The sequence below is a fragment of the Scleropages formosus genome, chromosome 8, assembly GCF_900964775.1.
Source record: "Scleropages formosus chromosome 8, fSclFor1.1, whole genome shotgun sequence".
NCBI lineage: Eukaryota > Metazoa > Chordata > Actinopteri > Osteoglossiformes > Osteoglossidae > Scleropages > Scleropages formosus.
The window spans coordinates 21,539,504-21,558,644 of record NC_041813.1 but is presented as its reverse complement, the minus strand read 5'-3'; the positions used below and the strand labels follow the sequence as shown (position 1 = coordinate 21,558,644).

The 19,141-nt window shown below is 42.7% G+C and overlaps 1 protein-coding gene across 1 annotated transcript in view; it reads left to right on the top strand.

Moving 5' to 3' along the window:
* The first annotated feature begins 1,488 nt into the window (after positions 1 to 1,488).
* LOC108937209 (glutamate receptor ionotropic, kainate 2) overlaps positions 1,489 to 19,141 on the top strand; it is a 152,927-nt gene continuing 135,274 nt past the window's right edge. Inside the window, exons 1-2 of the mRNA XM_029254144.1 lie at positions 1,489 to 1,623; positions 2,441 to 2,486. Of these exons, the coding sequence (XP_029109977.1) occupies positions 1,489 to 1,623; positions 2,441 to 2,486 (181 nt within the window). The remainder of the gene's footprint in view (positions 1,624 to 2,440; positions 2,487 to 19,141) is intronic.

The window sequence follows — 19,141 nt, the reverse complement described above, 5'->3', positions numbered from 1 at the left end:
ATATGTTTGAAGTGTGAGTTTGTGTGTCGTGATTCGGCCGCAGGTTCAACGCGTCCCTGTGTTAAACTACACCAACAGTGACTATTAATAGTAATGATGGACTTAACCTGCTTCAAGATACTTCCCGAAATGTTTCATTTTTTTTGCATTCGTTGATATTTATCAGCTTTGTGTTTTCGACTGACGCGTAGGTGACAAAAAGCACGCATTTTTCCACAATTGCCATTTTATCAGTTTTATTAAGGTAGGCTTACTTTTTGTTTTCTCCTGCTTTTCTCCACAAGGCCTGTGCAATGAATTTCACAGAACGCTGAATTTCTGTTTGCAACACAAATGTGACTGACAATAACAACACCGGCAAGAACAGCAAATGTACATTTATTATTACATACTCTATTTCTATATTGATTTTACTCGAACACTTCTTCTCTTTAACAGTTTAACAAGGTCTGAAAGTGGATATCTGGTATGCGGCACTTTTTCCGTGTTAACACCTCAATAAGCCATTGCTATTTTAGTTCTCTCGCTCATGTCCTGGTTTAGATTTTAAAAGCTGTTCTCACAAATTATAGGAAATAATTAAATTAGGTAATGGAAGCTGAGATGGTTATGGCAATGGAGACCATTTGCATCCTCATGAGTTCTGGGCCTGCATGGTGTCTGGAGCTCCAGTGACATGTTTCAAGAGAGCATGGAAGTAGACTCACTTTATTGATATATAATGAGAAATCGTGGTTGTGGTCGTGTGCTTAAGTGTTATTGAAGTCCTTATATCCTATCTGTCTATATCTTAAAGAGTTTTTAATAAAATTACCACTATGTATATAAATATATACTATACCATACAACTATATACAGTATCATTATTTTATTATTATTAGTTGTTGTAATCCCATAGTAAACATGGTACTTATGTTCTTGGTTTACATTTGACTTTCAGCGTAGACAACTTGTGCGTCTGTACTGAGAAAATAATTACGCTCTGAAATCTGGCCTCTTTGACACTCGCTGCTCTAGAAAATCCAAGGTGCGGCTGTAGTTTATCTGCAGTGACTATGAGGCATAAACAAGCAAAACAATGTTTTGACTGTAGTAACTGGCTGATTTAATTAAAAAAACAAATCAGAATGTCTGTTCATACTTGACCCAGAGCGATGGCGTGAGACAAATTGAAAGGCCAAAGAAGGACTGAACAGAAAACATTCTTCAGCATCCACATCTGCTGAAAGGTGTGTCTAGACTTGAATAAGCTGTATTTTTTTCACAGCTTTTTTTTTCTTTTTTGAATGTGATCTTGTCCTTACCGAAGCAATTTATTTCAATGGATCCTTGAATCGTGTCCTTACTCGCTCATCAAAACATTTTTTTTTTTTTCCCTTTTTGCCCTGGGGGCAAAATTAAGTTGAAAAGCACAAATATATGGCACCGCAGCGAAATGACAGGCACTTCGTGTGCAGGAAATTGGTCGATGTTTGAACATTTGAAGGAATGCGTCAGGGTAACCCATACGGAGCGGACGGCGTCGAGGAGGAGCCGGGTGCCGACGGCCTTGCATGTCGTGGCCCCTTTGCTTCTGTCTGCGGCTCTTTAGGTGGCAGAAAGGGGAGCCTCCTGGGCCCACGGGTGCGAAGCGAAGGCGGCAGACTTCGTCATGAACAACCAACCACCGCGATCCATCTCCAGCTTGCTTAGCCTCGGATGGATTTAAATTCTCGTCAAACTAGAGAGAAGGTGAGACCTGACGGAGGTTATGTGGTCAGAGTGACTCTTTCGGAAGCACAGGCTTTCGCCGTCCACCCGTGTAGTAATTGCAAATCAAGCGGATGTTTAAAAGTCCTTGCCGTGTTCTGGGTCGCGGGGTCGAGTGCAGGTCAGCGTTTCCCTACAGTGGTTCCCAAAGTTTTTTGGCGGTGACCCTCAATTTGATTTTATCTTGGCCTGGTGACCCTGAAGTCAGTGCCATTCATTTTCTTACACGTTGCATTTATTCAGATGGTTTTACTGAATTAATAATCAATACATAATGATTTCCCAGGACTTTTAAGTGGACAGAATGGAAGAAAAATTAAGTTGAAAGGAGGCTTTATTGAACAATCAATGATCCTCCATGGTACTGTTTCCTTTTGTGGCTGAGATCCTCTACGATTTGGTTTATGTTCATGGATGGAGGACGATGCAACTCAATATGTAACAAAATCAGCACTCATCTGGAGCAGTTATGATTCACACATTTTTTATTTGAATAAAAATGTTCGAGGAATACAAACACGGGACGGTAAAATCAACAATCTACGGTCGGAGCGGTGTCCTGGAAGCAGACGAACGAGCCGTTCAGGGCGGGAAGAGGCAGGTTGGCGGGCGCGCGGGCAGTCGGTCTCGCGGGTGAAGCGGCGGTTACGGTGGCGGGACGCGTGGGCTAGTAAATTAGTTGTTGAAGCAGCTACATCTGACGAGCTTCGAAGCCCACGGGACGTGGTGGAGCAGTGGTAAGTGGCGACCGTTGCTACAAGTTTTGTAGAAGAAGGTTCGTTTGGCGGGGTCAAATGTTTTGCCGTTTGACGCCGCCAGTCACTCACTGTTCGAGACGAGAGTAGATGAGATGCATGCGCTGAGGCGAATTCATGCCCAGGTAGGTTCCGCAAACCACTCACTCTTTCCGTTATGTTCTGTAGTGCTACTACTCTGTTCCTTCATTTTTTGAGGGTTAAATAAAGTTCATGACATGATTTCAACACTTTATTTTTTGGTTACGGATCAGAATGGATCACCAGCCCAAGCTGGCTGGGTGTGTGTGGTTCCACACATACCGACTGTCCAACTCGACACGACCGACGGACGACAGGAATAAATTTCTCCATTCATCATTTCCGATTATTAAAATCTTTAATAATCCTAAAAACTGCCATGCCAATAATAGAACTTAAAACAGTTTGTTTGAAGACGGGCAAGGACAGTAACTTACGTGTAATATTCATATTGTCAGTGTTGCATTTTGCGAACTGATTGGGTTTTCGCTTGGAGGGAAACCAATTGAGAGAGAAGAGATGGAACGCAATGGGAGAAGCTTCGAGACGCTTCTAGAAGGAGTGTGTTCTGGAGTGTTGGAGGTGTGTGAGGAGAGAGGGAAGTTCATATTCTGGGTGCTCCAGTCTGAAAAGCAACTAAAAACAAGGGAGAAAGCATAGGTTTATTTTGAATTGCGGAAGTTAAATTTCACTTTTGTACTCGTTTGTGTCCAAGGAGACAAACAGTTAGGAAACAAGTGTGAAGTTTTCAGCCGTCACATGATCAGCAGCCGCGGAGGAGGAGAACCCCATAGCGCTTCGTTCGTGCTGCCGGAAACGCACGAAGTTCCTCGGGCCTCCTTGGAGTTTTTTCATCCTCTCCTGAAAGCGCGAGTGGAAGAGCCTGGTTGTTGTATGGACAGCAGACGAGGTAAACTTCGGCTTCCCCGCTCTCGAGATTGAGCGGCCATATTGTAACGATCCGTGTTACCGACAGTTTGGGCGGGAAACGGATCTGTTGCGAATATAGTTGGATTGTGGGCAAGATGTGAGTAAATTCTTCAACTGCCGAGGGTAGCTTATGGGGAATATAAGGGGTGACCGCTTGTCAGTGAGTGAGAAAAAGGAGAAAACCTAAGGTAGGCTGGGAAGGTTGGCTTGAGGTGTAGGTCCTTGCACCAAGCATTATTTCTCTGTGTGCTGCCGGTGTTCCAGATGTTCCTAATGAACACTGCCGGTGTGCGTCTTTCGTAGCCTCATCTGAACCCAGAGCGCAAGCTTTGATTATGGAGGGTGTTGCTACATAAGATAAGATTAAGAAGTGTGCACTGAGGCTTTTATTTGGGGAGGCATTTGAGTGGAAAATGTTAAACTATGCAGAAGGTGGTGGGGAGCGAGCGCAGGTGGCAACAGCGGAGGGGATCGTAACAGGGTTTGGTGCCGAAATCAGTCCCGTGGAGCTCGGTGTTCGAGGCTAAGGCTGGCATTAAAGGAGCTCATCTGTTTGAGGCTGGTCAATAGTTGTGAATGAGGAGGGTGCGGGTTGTTGGGCGGTCAGTAACAGTTTGTTGCGGTAGGCAGGGATGCAGTCGGGGAACTGTAGAGTGGAGTAACGTGGTGGTGCTGGTCTGGTTGTGCAACATGTCTGCTGTGGGTGGAGGGAACCTGGCATGTGTGTGGAGAGGGGTGGGTCTGGGATGCTGGTCCTTGTTCTTGAGCCTTTCTGAGATGTTGCGGTCCTAACTCAAGGAAATGCTGATGAAGGGAGGTCCCCATTCTAGAACCATAGCGAAATACTCATGTTAGCACCCTATGAGGGGATGGGTTGGTCGGGGGGGGGATGTTGCCTCTTGGAGGTAAGTCATGGAAGTTTATGATGGCATTGCCTCATGCTTTCTCTGGGGCTAAGGGTACAAGGTGGGGAGGTTGATGGAACTGGGCCTAGTGTACAGTTCTTAGTGTGTAAGTACAATAAATGTAACGTCTTGCGTACATGAAATGTCATTCAGATAAAAGTGCAACTTAACAAGAGGCCCCTCACTGGACTGCTGGATGCCAAAGTATTGAATGTAAAATGGACCCATGACACACATTATGCAGGTATGGATACTATGTTATCCACAACTGTGCCACTTCAATTGCTCTTTAATAACCCTTCATATTGTGCCAGTAAAGGTATTCGCTTATAACACTGCAATATTTGTGTGTTGAGGCCATTCCGTAACCCTGAGGAACACCCTTAGGACCCTCATTTGGGTTGCAGCTCTAGCTTTGGGAATCATCGGTGTAGGTGGCGCACTACGTTTTTGAGGCCAATGAGGACTGGTTGACCCTATCAGTAGCGGTAATTGCAGTCTCAGCCAACCACGCTGTCCCCCTCGCTGGATGAGAGTGAGAAGAAACCGATAAGTTAGTTCTTAACCTAGAATATGACTGGGGCAGTTTGTGTATCAGAAATGTTGATCTGTCATCCTGGGAAGGGTGAATCGGAGCCTCTGGCGAGTCATTGAATTTCATTTTCTGGATAAAGACTTGGCAATATGTGACAACAGCTGGTAAACTAACACCCATCCACGTAATGTAGGGCTTGTTGGCAGGGTGCACTGACGGCGGGGTTTGTTGTTGGAAGGGCACAGAAGAGGCACTGGAGTCATACGGCTCCATCAGTCAAAAGAGACTATCATACTGGAATGTTTCTGTTCCCCTGGGGAACACACAGTGCTACTCCTCTCTTGCCTGTTCTGAGCTGCTGTTAAACTGTTTATACTTAAAACATCATTTTATTTAATCCTTTTTTGCAGGGCTCTGTGGGTGAAGCTATGGAATAATCTGCAGGACCTGAAAAAAGAGCTGTAGATAACACTTGGTGACCTGAATGGTGAAACAATCCACACACTTTGACATCATCCTGAAGAAAATGGGGCTTTGAATAATTGTAGTACACAGTTTTTTTTTTTTTATTATAAAAAAAAAAAAAAAAAAAAGACCCCCCCCCCCCCCCCCCTTTTAAATCACTTGTAAGTAAGTAGCTTTTCAGGGCAGGCAAGCTGCTTAAAGACAATAGCTGGATTAGTGGGTTGCAAAGAGAAAGTTGTCAGGTATGAAATGAGAACAATAAGCAAAACAAACTTTATTTAACAAGCCAGTGCAACAGATAATCTGGTTACTTGTTGCTGAGTATGAGGTGTTTGGCATTAAAACATGTCAGTTTAAATGAAAGCCAAGGTTCTCACCTTGATTGTGGACTGTCAATTATTTCCACACATTATAACATACAGTGGAATTCTGGGATGTCTTAGGGAACCCAACAAAATTACCAAGGCACCGAGTTTTCCGCCTAGCGCTCCTGTTACACAAAACTGACTACCTCAAAGAAAACCCTTTGTTTCGGTGTGCATAGGAAATATTGACTGCAGAAATATCATCCCATCATCTGTGCAAACAACATTCCATCATCTTTGGGATCATCTCTCATGTGAATCACTTCCTGACATGGTAGCCGGGGCAGAGCGCATGAGATTTTTGATCCCCAGTAACAAACTAAACTATCAGTGAAACTGGCACTTAAAGAGAGCTAGAAAGTAAAAATCTGAACAGAAACTTTCTCATTACTCTCACATCGGGGCAATTTCATAAATATTTATCACTTTGGCACTGTATGAATGTTATCAAGGCTACGTTAGTGGAAAATCCGTCGTAATTTTCATTTGAATCACTAACCGACACAGTGACCGTGAATAGTTGTCCGGATCAAGCCAAATCAAATTTCCCCGCAAATGACAAAGGAGCAGTAAAACAACCAGAGGAAAAGTAATATATATATTTTTAAAAGCTTTATTCCCAGTGGCTGGGGGGGACAGGATGCTAGTGACTGACATCCATTTCTCCCGGTGGCCACGGCACATTTGTTCCTGCGGTGAACTGTTGACCCCTGAGTTGTCTGCCAGGGATCTAGCAGCAAAGAGGCGTTGGCACTGGAACGGACCTTCTCCGTGGGGATTCCTGGTGCCACGCAGGTTGGGGATGGGGGTCTACTTGCCTTTGCAGCCCCTGTCCTCTGTGTAGGCTAGTCATGGTTCCAAAAGGCCCAGTGTGGTACTGTCATCAAGATACCTTCACTGTGCTCTTTGGACAACAAAGTGAGTGCTCCTTGAGGATTATGGGACTTAGATGAACATTTATGAGCAGTAACATGAAGTGCAACAAAGCACTGGCAGTGCATGTGTGGTTCACGAATGGTGCATTGAGAAACCAGGATTAAATTCACATAAGGTTTTCATGACATAAATATGAAATGAAGTACACTGTGTGTGTTCTGTGGTACCTAGAAGTGCACTCCCACGTATAACTGGAGATGCCTGAGGAAAGTAGGGGATGTACTCATACTGTACATCTATTATTAAAGACTGAGTATTTAGTTTGATTAAAAGGGCTGACCACAGTCCAGCCAAATTCTGCCCAGAAATAAGTTAATTAAAAAGGAAGAATTGTGGGGACTGTAGTCTGAGCCCTCGGAGATGGGAAGAAATTAAAAACCAAACCCCACTGGGCAAAAAGCTTAGATGGATATTAACTGGAGAATGAAATTCTTAACCAGTTTATCTACTTCTGTTTTGATCCTGGCAGAAATGTTCCAAAATTAATTTCTCATCTTGTTTTGTTTTCCACCCAGCGGCCGAGGGTAACGTTTGGCAAGCTTGATTTACCTGGGAGCAAGGAAGGCCTTTGCGTTAAACGTGTACCCTTTTCACCATGGGAACAATGCTCCGAGCCACAGAATGCAGAAGTCTAGATGAGGGACCGGGCTGAACCCACAAGAAGTACCTGGGTCTCTAGCTGTGGGCATCAGGTGTCCAAAAAGTCTATAAAATTCCAGCCCCTAATGTCATTTGGCTGTGGCTGTGACGCGTGATATAACACTTTTCCCACCAATTAAATTACACAGCAGATCAAATGTTCTTAAAGCTCCAAACTGCATTTGTTTATCTCACTCTTAATTGGATTGTCTAGCGATGCATTTAATTGAGTTATTAACTTAACTGCCTGTTTGAGTTTTTCTTTTAATTGACTTTTATTTGTAGTGCATGACAACCAAAAACTTTGGAAATGGTCGTGCAGACAGTCTGACAGATGAAGAATTAGGAGTGAACATAGATCTCTTGTTTTTGAGATATGACTTAAAATGAAAAATATACCATGGAAAGAGTTGTGAAATTTTCAACTTTTTTTTTTTCTTTTTTACCTACCTATCTTAAATAATACATCCTGATATTGTAACATTGGTGTTTAGATTTTGCATGAAGAGTCTTAGTCTCTCACTGTTGAACATGTAACATTTTCTTTTACTACAATAGGGGGGAAAAACAATTCAGAGAAGAATTAAGTATTCATATTCATGTGTATTTAGACTAACTGTATGGTCTTTCTGAAGTGGAAACAGTATTTTCTCTATGGAGCTTATCCAATAAATAACAAAATCAAGCAAGTCTGAGGAAGGTCAAGTAGAAGACAAAAATCAGATATTTTATTTCTTGGCCCAGTGGAATTGTGCTCCATGTTATAATTCTTCAATCGATGTGGGCCAGAAATACAAAGAGGGGAAAAAAATCTCCCCGTCCTTGTGCTTGCCATGGTTCTGTTCTCTAAAACTGTCAGTTGTAGTTATGGAGAAGTAAATTTTATCTCTTCACTTTTTCCCAGTAAATATCTCTTTAAATCATTAATATTTATGATTCAATTAAAAATAATCTGCAGGGAGACTCAACCAAATACAATTCAAGACTATGCGACTTGAAGTAATAGAATATCACATTAACAAGCAAAGTCTCTGGAATGGGAATTTATGAAGCATACTGCATCAGTGGTCCTGTTTTGAATATCAGTTTAAATTGCAGGACATTTCTTAGTGCGTTGTCTCTGCGTGTATGTTGCTGTGAACCTATGCTGTTCATAAAAGCAATAAATGATTTACTTTTCTGAGGAAAGTGTGTTTCTTTAAAGTGTGGCTTGGTTGTCATTGAATTAGCCATATTATAAATGCATGCATCATCTTGTGTCAACCATCAGTTCAAAAACAAAATGAATCAATAGTCTTAAAGTTGGAATGCACTTCAAATACGTCTTTCACTGGCAGACCTTGCAATGCTAACAGCCTTAATGGTAGATATTCCTGCTCTGGGGCAAAGAAAGTATTTCAAATGCTTGTGTGAGTGTGAGAAGCACGATGGGAAAATGATTATGCTTGAATTAGCACTGTCAGTTTCATTTTTTTTTTAAAAGGTATGTCATATGCCTCTATGACCCCAAGGAATTATGCCTTCCAGTGCTCTTCCATTCCATTTTTTTTGATGCTGTTGAGCAACTCCTGATTTGTGGAAATAGTAACACACATTTGGAAAGGGCAGCGTCTTCATTAGGACAATTGGTCTGCTGAAGTGAGCCCATGCCCTGCTGCTCGGCCCTGTTCTCCGAAAGTGTGAGCTCAGGGGTCATCGCTTTTAAAGCCCCTCTTTAAAGGAAGTAAATCTGAACACCCCCTCCCCATCATGCTTATGGACAACATGATTGATGTGAGGTGTGCGTAGCTAATAACTTAGTTGGCAGAGGTCTGTCTGCTTAATTGTAAATGGGACTTTTATAGGGGGATTGCATTTGGAAGGACTGATATTGAAAGTGGTTTGATTTACTGGCAGACATTAAGGTACAGCAACTGCACAACACATTGCCTTGGTTACTACTGTTGGGCCTCAAAGAGGTATTTTTACGATAATGTCCAGTTTTGTTGTGATTCTGGGGAATGTGGTTGGTGTAGTGGTCAAAGCTGGTATGTGACATTCAAAGGACACAGATTTTAATCCCATCACCTTTTGCAGTGCCTTTGATCAAGGTATTTATTCTGAATTGATAAAGTAATATCAGTTTAACTTAACATTGAGTATCTTTGGAGGAATAAATAAATCACTTGTGTATTTTAACATGTACAACTAGGTATGGTCACACATCTGATGTTTAAATATATTACATAATAAAACCTCTCAGATGTTTGCTTTTTGAACACTAACACCCCAAAACGAATAGTAGTGCATAAATCATATAGTAGTGGAGTAATTCAGGTTAAATTCCTTACGTGGGTTTAAGAATGAGCACCACTTCTGGCACGCTATCCAGCAGGTGGAGTTTTACATGCATATTTACATAATTATTGTATATTTGCATTTTTGCTTCTTGAGATAGAAATACTTGCTTAATTACAATATTTTTGTTTGCTTGATCGAATTAACCTCAGTATTCAGTACTTCAGAATTATCCTCTTTTTAAACATTCATAATTTCATTGCCTTTCCCACAGGACTACAATCGGAACATCTGAATTGTCGGCAGCATATAAATACGGTCTTGATGTATGGTCCCTCTCCATAATTCTCTTTTCTGTGTTCACTCCTTTGGCTTTATCTACCCTGTAATTTTGCAGGGAGGGGGGAATGAATTTAAAATGATTATTGTAATTGACTTTATTTGCCTTCGTGCTGCCAGTCTGAATTATCAGCTTTCTCTCTCAAATTGAGTTTAGCATTGGCGGCTTTGTGGGTTTTACACTGTGTCCTGGCCAGCGGCCAGCACATTCACAGTAAATATATTTAAATCACAGCTAAGCTGCTTAAAATATTCATGTTTCACTCACAGCTGCTTTATAGAAATGGAAAACTATCTTGGGCTTGCAAATCAGCTACTCTGGTGTACTGTTGGTTTGTGTGTGTGTGTCTCTGTGCACACTTGTCTGATAATAGTTTTAAGAGCCAGCAATAGTGTTGGTTAGATGTTCCTGTTCCACTGTGGGGGCTCTGAATGCCTGGCTAGAACTGTATGTGTTTAAGAGCATCCTGTGCACCGTGATACATAATGTGGTTTGGCAACATCCTCTGAGCAAAAGACCTCTCTTTATACCAATACCTGAGCAAAACCCACCACACTCACTCGTACAGATATGAGCTGAGGAATGTATGCCAAACTTCTTTTGCACGTGTGCACGGTCTTACAGGATGAATGTGGCCGAAGTTTGACTCTGCTAGAGGTCGGCTCCTGTTGGGGATGAGACTTGGAGCATTGTTTCAATTGCTGTATTATTCCTGCTGCCTTGTCCTCTGCTGGGGACACATCCTGTTTTGTTCAAGACAGCAGCGGGAACAGGAACACAGTCTGTCACTTTGTCCCAGTTTTGTCTGGGTGCCCTGTCACGGACCTTGTGCCATTTGTCATTGCCGGGAGGCCGAGTGTGCCATGTCGTCTGATCCGCATCGAGATCCTTCCCCGGTCAGCGCCTGCGACAGACCTGCATCCGAGTCAATAAGTCATTTGCGGGCGTGTGAACGAGAATGACAGAGCTAGGGAGGGGTTTACTTGTCTGTGTCCTGCTGCATGGGTAAAGGAACGGAACACATTTCTGTGGTGGTGGGATCAATAATGGCCCGTAATAGCGATTCCGCCGCCGCGCTACCTGCTCCTAATCCATTAGTCTCACAAGTTTTATTTATAGGGTGCAAACAAATTGCATAATTTGATGCATTCAGCATGTAAACATTGGTTTGTGCGATATACGCGTATGCATGCGTATGTTGCTGCAGCGGAAGGCAAACATACGATTGTGTGAGATGTAGGTCTAGTACTAAAGCCCACACATGTGATGTTTAACCCCAAAAGGGACATTTAATGACAATTATATTTGTTTTCCTCTGTTGCACACCCACTGAAAGGAAGAGTGAGGCATCTAAGAACAGGAAGGTGGAAAGGGTAACCATGCCCCTAATGAGTGCCCCCGGCTAACCTCATCACCTTCTGTCTGGGTAATCTAAATTTTTTATTTTTTTTTGCTGCATTTTTTGACTCAAATTTCAAAATATCGATCTCCTCAATCTGTGACTAGTGAATGATGAGACATTACAAATAAGGGGATGGCGACACTTGGTCAAACCAGTGTGAAGAGATACCATTGAGGGAAACGATATGATGGTCCAGCAAAGCTGTTAACTCCACCCAAGCTTGTGGTGCAGTGTGGCGATGCTTCAGCGGGATCAGGCATCACCAGCTGAAGGCACGCTGTCTGCAGAATGACATCAGGAGCAGAAGAAAGGAGGACAAAAGAGCTGCTATCATGTCAATGACAAAGTACAGTGAAGTGGCGGGGGGGGCAGGTTGATTGCATGTGTGCTACTTTTTCAGCTTAATATGGGACTCCTGGGATTCTAAGAAATGGAGTGTGGGTGTGAGACATTTTAGATCCTGCGTAAGTTTTCGAGTGGCGTGGGTCAGATTGCTGCCTCTCCCTTCTGTCTCACCGCTGATATTCGCACTTTTCGGCAGCCTCCGCACTGAGCTGTCTGCGCACCCCCCCCCCCCATCCCCCGTGGAGTTTAATGTGTGATTTGTTGAACTATGGGTAAGAGCTGCGCTGTACTGCAGCGGTAGGCTTGTAAATCAGCCGGAATGTTCTTGCCGTGCTGTTTCCCCCATCTCGGCTACCTTGAGTGCCGGGCCAACGAGGCTCCTGTGAGTTCACAGCCTGGCAGGTTTACGGTTGCTGGGCACAGAGGGTGAAGGATGCCCAGGGCGAGGTGTGCTAACTGCTCGTTGGGCTCAGATGGTGGCAGACGGGTTTCATTCATGAGTCACGCGGAATGAGTGTGCTCGCCTACAGAGGATGTCAGAACACAAAATATGAGCACCTTTGTAAGCGTTAGACCTGAATGTCAGCTGTTTATTGTGGTTTTAAATGCTGTACGTTAAATGTGCACGTTCACATTGCATTTAATAATTTAGCAGATGCTTTCTGAATATGGAAAGGGATTCAGGAGCTCACTGTACCACATTGGAGCTGACATGAGAACCTTTTGTGTATGGGACCTCCAGGTGGCCAGAGGTGGAGGAATAGTTGTCTGGTTGGGGTGTAGAGTAATCATCTCCTGTAGGTATTGGGGAGCAGATCTGCTGATGATATTGTTGGTACATGGTTGAACTTGATAGACACAGCTGCGGGAACCCAGTGGAGAGAGCTCTCTTAAAGTGAGAAAGACTACTCTCATTGCCACAGAGACATGCAATCAAATGTGGGTAGCATGTATATGTACTTTATGTATGTCATAGAGTAGGGCCTTTGTGTTGGTTTTTTAAAGTGTCAACAAATATTTTGGCAGTGGTGATGGTGGGTAGTTATTTTCCCTCTCTCCATTACCTTCCCATAGTCTATCTTCCATCATGACTCGCTGCTTGCTCCAGAAATTGAATCAGTGCTGAATGATATGATGCTGGACTGGGAGGCTGCAGTGGTGGTGTAGCAGGTATCATGGATGCCTTAAAGCACCTGGACTGTTTGGTCAGACATAGGTTTAAATCCTAGTCAGTCTGTGTGGAGTTCACATGTTCCTCTTGTATTCATTTGCATTCTCGCTAGATGCTCTGGTTTCTGCTCACAAGCCAAAGATGTATTTCACTTGGACGGGGTGATCTAAACTACATGAAGTGTGTCTGTATTTGTTACACTGCTTTAGTGTATAGACAGTACAGGTAGATTACTGTGGTGTATCTGGCACTGTAAGCCAGCCTAATGTTGTCAGCTGAATTTTAGGTAGTAATCATCTTAAGTTGCTTTGGACAACAGCATCCGCAAAAACAATGAATGAGTGAAAGTCAGGTGGGCAAATACAAATGTGCAGTTGTCTAATAAAAAAAGAGGGTAACATTTACATGATTTTGTAGTAGCAGTAGAAGCTGTGGTGTGGTGGGTGGCACGGTGACACAGCAAATAGCGCTGTTGTCTCACAGCGCCTGGGTGGTGCGAGAGAACGTGGGTTCGATCCCCGCTCAGTCTGTGTGGAGTTTGCATGTTCTTCCTGTGTCTGTGTGGGTTTTCTCCGGGTGCTCTGGTTTCCTCCCACAATCCAAAGACATGCTCTTCAGGTTCCTCCGTAGTGTGTGTGAGTGTCACAGAGAGAGTGTCTTTCACTGATGTATGGATGAGTGACCCATTGTAAGTAGTGTATCTAGCAGTGTAAGTCACCTTGGTGAATAAGGTGTGTGGGCTAGTAACACTGCATAGGATCCATTGAAAGTCGCTTTGGAAAACAGCATCTGCTAAATGAATAAATGTAAATGATGTAAACTTCATGTCGTTCATGGTTACAAGTGACCTTCCGCCCAGGAGCTGTGGCCAGTGCTGCTGTATAAGCAGTCAGCGGTTGGGGACACTGATGTACAAGGACTCATCAATTGGGAATATTTCAAAAGATTGAAAAGTAGTCAAGGATGTCAGTGTAAAAGCTGACAGCTGATGAAAATGGTGGTGTATAAGTAGACAGCAGGCAGAAATGCCACTTTATGTGTAGAAGGAAGTTCAGAATATTGCCATAAAAAGAGACAATGGTAGGAAATGATGTTAAGTTCCCAGGCAGCAACTGTGAGTCATTGGAGGACATCTAGGTGCTCCGTCATGTAGTACTTCATTAAGTAACGTAGCCTGGTTGGTATTTTTGAATTATACACATAAATTGCCCAACATCTGTGAACTGACTTGATCATGTGAGTTCTGCCAAAGCAGGAGATGGAACATTTAGTGCTCAACAGTACAAGAAAAATACGTTCTGCAGCCATTTAATGTCATACTGACGTTAAAATTTCAGCAACAATTGGACCTATATAAGCTTGAATATAAGTGGGGAGTGAATATTGTTCACCGAAGTGATTAAAAAAAGTTTCTTTGAATGATAAGAACATGTGTACAGTAAAAACATATATTTCTAATGTTTAACAAAAATTTGGAGTAAAGAAACTAAGGGTGATGTAAAATTTCCATCTAGCATGTTCAGGATGGTCTGTACCATTGGCTTGTACTTTTCATGCTGATACTCCATTGGTCTGAAGCTCAGGGTACACTTGAACAAAGCTCTTCAGAAGGTGTTCACCACCCAATCACCTCCTGTTGCAAGAAAACAATGGTCTCATGGCTTGTTTAAAAGCAGATGTCCATTCTGCCAGGACCAGTGCTGGGTTTTAGGTGCCGCAAGGCAAGTATCAATCCAGCAACTATTAGATTTCAATCTATTAATTAATGTATACAGGCAGTCCCTGGATTATGGACGAGTTCCATGTGCTCAGTCTGTAAATTGGATTTTGACATAAGTCAGAACGGTTAAGTATGGTGGGCCTCTAACGTCAGGCAAATGTTTGTCTATAATATCGTGTACCTTTCTATGCATAAAAACATTAAAGAAACACTTCTAGAAACACTAAAACATCTTTAATATAACAATACAGTAATGTAATACATTTTCATGATAATAAATGTAACTACAGTTTTTTTTAATGGAGAGAGAAATAGAAAGAGAATAAATGTTACTACTGTCATGAACAGAGGCCAGGGAGGAGGCTAGACCCAAGTGCAGGATTGTTTATTCATAATCAAAGGGCTGGATGTGTTCTTGTGGTCGGGGACAGGCGGATGGTCGGTCGATCAGTGAAATAACAGATGCGGATCCGAAATTGTGGTCGAGGGACAAGGCAGGCCGTTATCAGAGAGACGTGGAACGGGACTGGAGAGCTATAAGGGACAGGACTTGGAAGAACAAAGTGGGGTAGGTTGGAGAACACAGAGGAGATGGTTGTTTCGAGTGAGATTCCGCAACTGGCAAGAAGTGTCTTTTATAGTTGAGTGCTCTCAGAGAGAGTGAGTGTGTCTGTGTGTGCATGTGCAAGGACAAGTGCAAAACATTAAAGAAACTTTAATGTTCACTTTTCCAGTGTTCGTTGGCGTTTTACCTTTTGCATTACTATTTCCACTTTTGTTTCAGTCGTTATCGTTTCCCTTTTTTTGGATGCATCACCATCACTTGCATCAAATTTATGCTTTGGTGCCATGGTTATGAGGGTAATAACAAAAAAATTAAAGGCAAATACATCAACACATGACATTTAACAGCAACGTGGTACGACTAAAAAGAAGGAAGTCTGTCATATCTCTGGGTCACATGCCCTGTCTACGAGCTAAAAAACAGATGTAGATGTGCAATGTTTTGATGCATGTTATAAAGTAGTGCCTGCTTGTTATTTTGAACATTGTACGTAACTCGGATTTTGAATATGATTTGAATTATGAAGTTTTCATTTGATTATTTCAGTGTGACAAGTTAACTTCCGGTCAGTAAGGGAGGTGGTTTGTAACTATGGGTTGTATGCAAGTCAGACGCTTGTATGCTTGGGACTGCCTGTATATGAAAAAATTAATTTTATGTATAAATACCTACTGATCATTAATGGGGAAAAATTTCAGCTAATTTTTTAACCATTCATTTTAATGTAGGTGGATCTGTGAGAACAGGTATGTGAATATTACATAAACATTTCCTGAAAAACAAACTTGTTTTCAAGGCTGAAGTTTAAGCAAACAAATAGATATAAACTTTTGGTCTATAAAACAGTGTATGTCCTATATGGCTGTTTGTCCTCCATGTCATATCTTTAAGGTCAAACAGTGAAAATCACACAATGAGACATTTTTACCAATATCCATCAATCCATTTTGATTATCCACTTATCCTGGTGAGGGCTGCAAGGGTCTGGAGCCTATCCCGGAATCACTGGGCACAAAGTCCAGGCGGGGTACACCCTAGACAGGACACGGACAGGAAATTCTGGCTCTGTGGTGTTGCATCATCCCCTGGTAAACAGCTTCCGTTCTCAAATCTTATGGCCCATGGTGCAAATCTACAACAGAGCTCAGAATTCAGGTAACGCTGTAACTCAGTGTCTGCTACCAGCCTGATGCTAATCGAGGTTAGAGAACAGAGAATTTTTGTGTTGACTAGCCTTCTCGCTGCAAATATTATGGCAGTGAAGAAGGTGATTGTAATATAAATAAAACACGTTGCCCTGAATTAAACATCATGCTAAATGGCACTGAGTGGTGACAGGGGCCACATGCCACTTAGTACAGCTACAGCAAACTGCAACTCTGATTCACTTCATCTGCTGCCAAAGACAGTGTATTTCAGCGGAATTTGCGATAATTTGTGCAGACAGAGCATCCCCGGACACAGTGAGCTGCAGCTTGATGAATTCTCAGCAAACCCTGTTTCCTTTTCAGAATGTAATGATATGGGCGACTGTCACAGCATTCCCATGACTGTATCTAAGGAGTCTGAACTATTAATTCTGTGTTTTTGCAAATAAGTGTGGAGAAATTTGAGGGCATTTATTGAACATTTATTCATTGAGCTCATTCTGTTCTCCATAGTCCCTCAGCAGTGTTAAGCTATGTGCAATTATTTACCCGTTTACATAGCTGGGTAATTTAAGCAGAGCAATTTAGGGTAACTAACTAAAGGGTAACAGGCTGTGAGATTGGAACGTGACCTTCGGCTCCAACTGCTACACTAAGACTGATTTTAAAAAGTACATCCGTGCCAATAAACCAGTTCTGGTAGATTCTGATAAAGTGGAATCCAGTTTTTGCCTCAATCAGCCTCTCTCCCAAAAGCCATTATTGCTACTAAAGAGCAATATTTCTACCCTTGACTGCATTTTAGCTACTGCTTTTTTGTTTCTGCTGTTCATTTTAGACATCCAGTGTACACACAAGACAGATAATTTGGAATTTGTGCTCAGAAATGCCTAGTGTTTGATCAAGACTAATGTGGAAAAGGATCTCAAATGGCGATCTTGAGATTTCCAAATATTCTTTTGTGCTATGATATAGAAAAGAAAGCATTTCTCAAATATATTTTAGATTAATCAGTTTATAACCAGCTGGTATGTTGCTGGTATGATGCTAAGTTGCTACTAGTGCCAGGATATCCAGACAGTCAAGATACTGAAGGCTTTGATTTATGGCTGAATAAAAACAAGTGCTAGTACTTTCAGAAGAGTCCTCTCAGATAATGTACGTTTGAGATGGGGGTAGACAGTCTATACGGTTACTCTACATTTTATCGTTAAGGATGTAATAATGGCAGAATGCAGTTCAAAAAATAAAAAAAATGTGCCATGTGGGAGCGCAGTCTGCACACACAACATGCAGGGCATGCACACACATACAGAACACATGAACATACCATATAGTATAATTCAATACTGTTACCTCATGTCCAGTGAAACAGGCTGTTTGTCACAAACACAGTTTGCAGAGATGGACTGAGGTGGCTGTCCGAAGAATGAAGACATCCTATTTGGCTCTGCAGACAGACTTTTACACTTCGGCCATGATTAGGGAGACCTTACTCAGGAAAACAAACACCTTATCGCTTAATTGGAGACCAGGCTGGGTTTGGATGCCATCATGCTTGTTCTGAGAACTCACCAATCAGTTGGCTTGCTGGTAACACAAAGTAACCCTCCAGAGTGATGAGGGCCCCAGTTTTCCTGTGAGCCACTGTCAGTTTTCCTGCCATGCTACTTTCTGCATCCGTTAGATTTAAATACGGGCTGTTGTGCCTTTTTCAATTAATTAGAGTAAACAGGTGCCATTTCTGGGAATCCCATCAAACTGATTCGCTACTAAGGTGAAAATAAGCTCTCTGGCGGAGAGTGATTCGACATTAGCAAGGCGTGACGGAGGTGGATGCAGGCATCCGCAGCAGCTAGCTTTATGGGCTGATCGAAACAATCCGTTTTGTTTTACTTCAGCAATGCACAGAGGGTGGAATGAATATTAGATAAACTGGTGTGCCTGTCAATTCTCACTTGTCAACTAAGGCGCTGAGGGCATACTGCTCAAAGCAATGGCACTAACAAACCAAGCAGGATGTAACAAGGAGGTGTGAAATGATTGTGCTTTTTTTTTTTTATCCATAATTCCACGTGGAGAAGGCCTCTACCGAGCAGGATGCGCAGGGTTAGTTCAGGGGGGTCTTTTTTTAATAGTAACTATGGTGACCTTGTTTTTTTCTGAAGGCTATGATGGGCAAAGGTGGTCACATGACACAGGGGGAGTGCAGCACTCAAAGATGGAGAGCCTCAATCCCAGATGGGTCATCACTGCCATGTCCTTGAGAAAGGTTCTTTCTGTTAGTTCCTTTGCCTCCATCAGTGTAGTGATGCTCAGATTGTGCAAATGGCTAGCAGAAGTGTACATTTCATACCCACTAGACTGTAGACAAACATTATAAAGAATGCCACTGTTATAAATTAATCATACTGGCTAAATATGGTCGGAGGCATGGTGGCTCAGCAGGCTTGGCTGGGTCTGGCTCTCTGGTGGGTCTGGGGTTCAAGTCCTGCTTGGGGTGCGTTGCAAAAGAGTGGCGTCCCATCCTGGGTATGTCCCCTCCCACTCCGGCATTGTGCCCTGTGTTGCTGGGTTAGGCTCCGGTTCGCTGCAACCCTGCTTGGGACAAGCGGTTTCAGCCAGTGTGTGTGTGGGACTAATTATGGGAGATAACTGATCTCGGGTTGGGTTTGGTTACATTATCTAATGTACTGAATCATGAAAACGGTACAGGGATATTACATTTAACATGCTTTTCTCCAAAGCAACTTCCAGTAAACTATGTAGTGTTATCAGTCCACACACTTTGTTCACCAAGGTGACTTACAATGCTAGATACACTACTTACAATCGGTCATTCATACACATTGGACTGTGGGAGAAAACTGGAG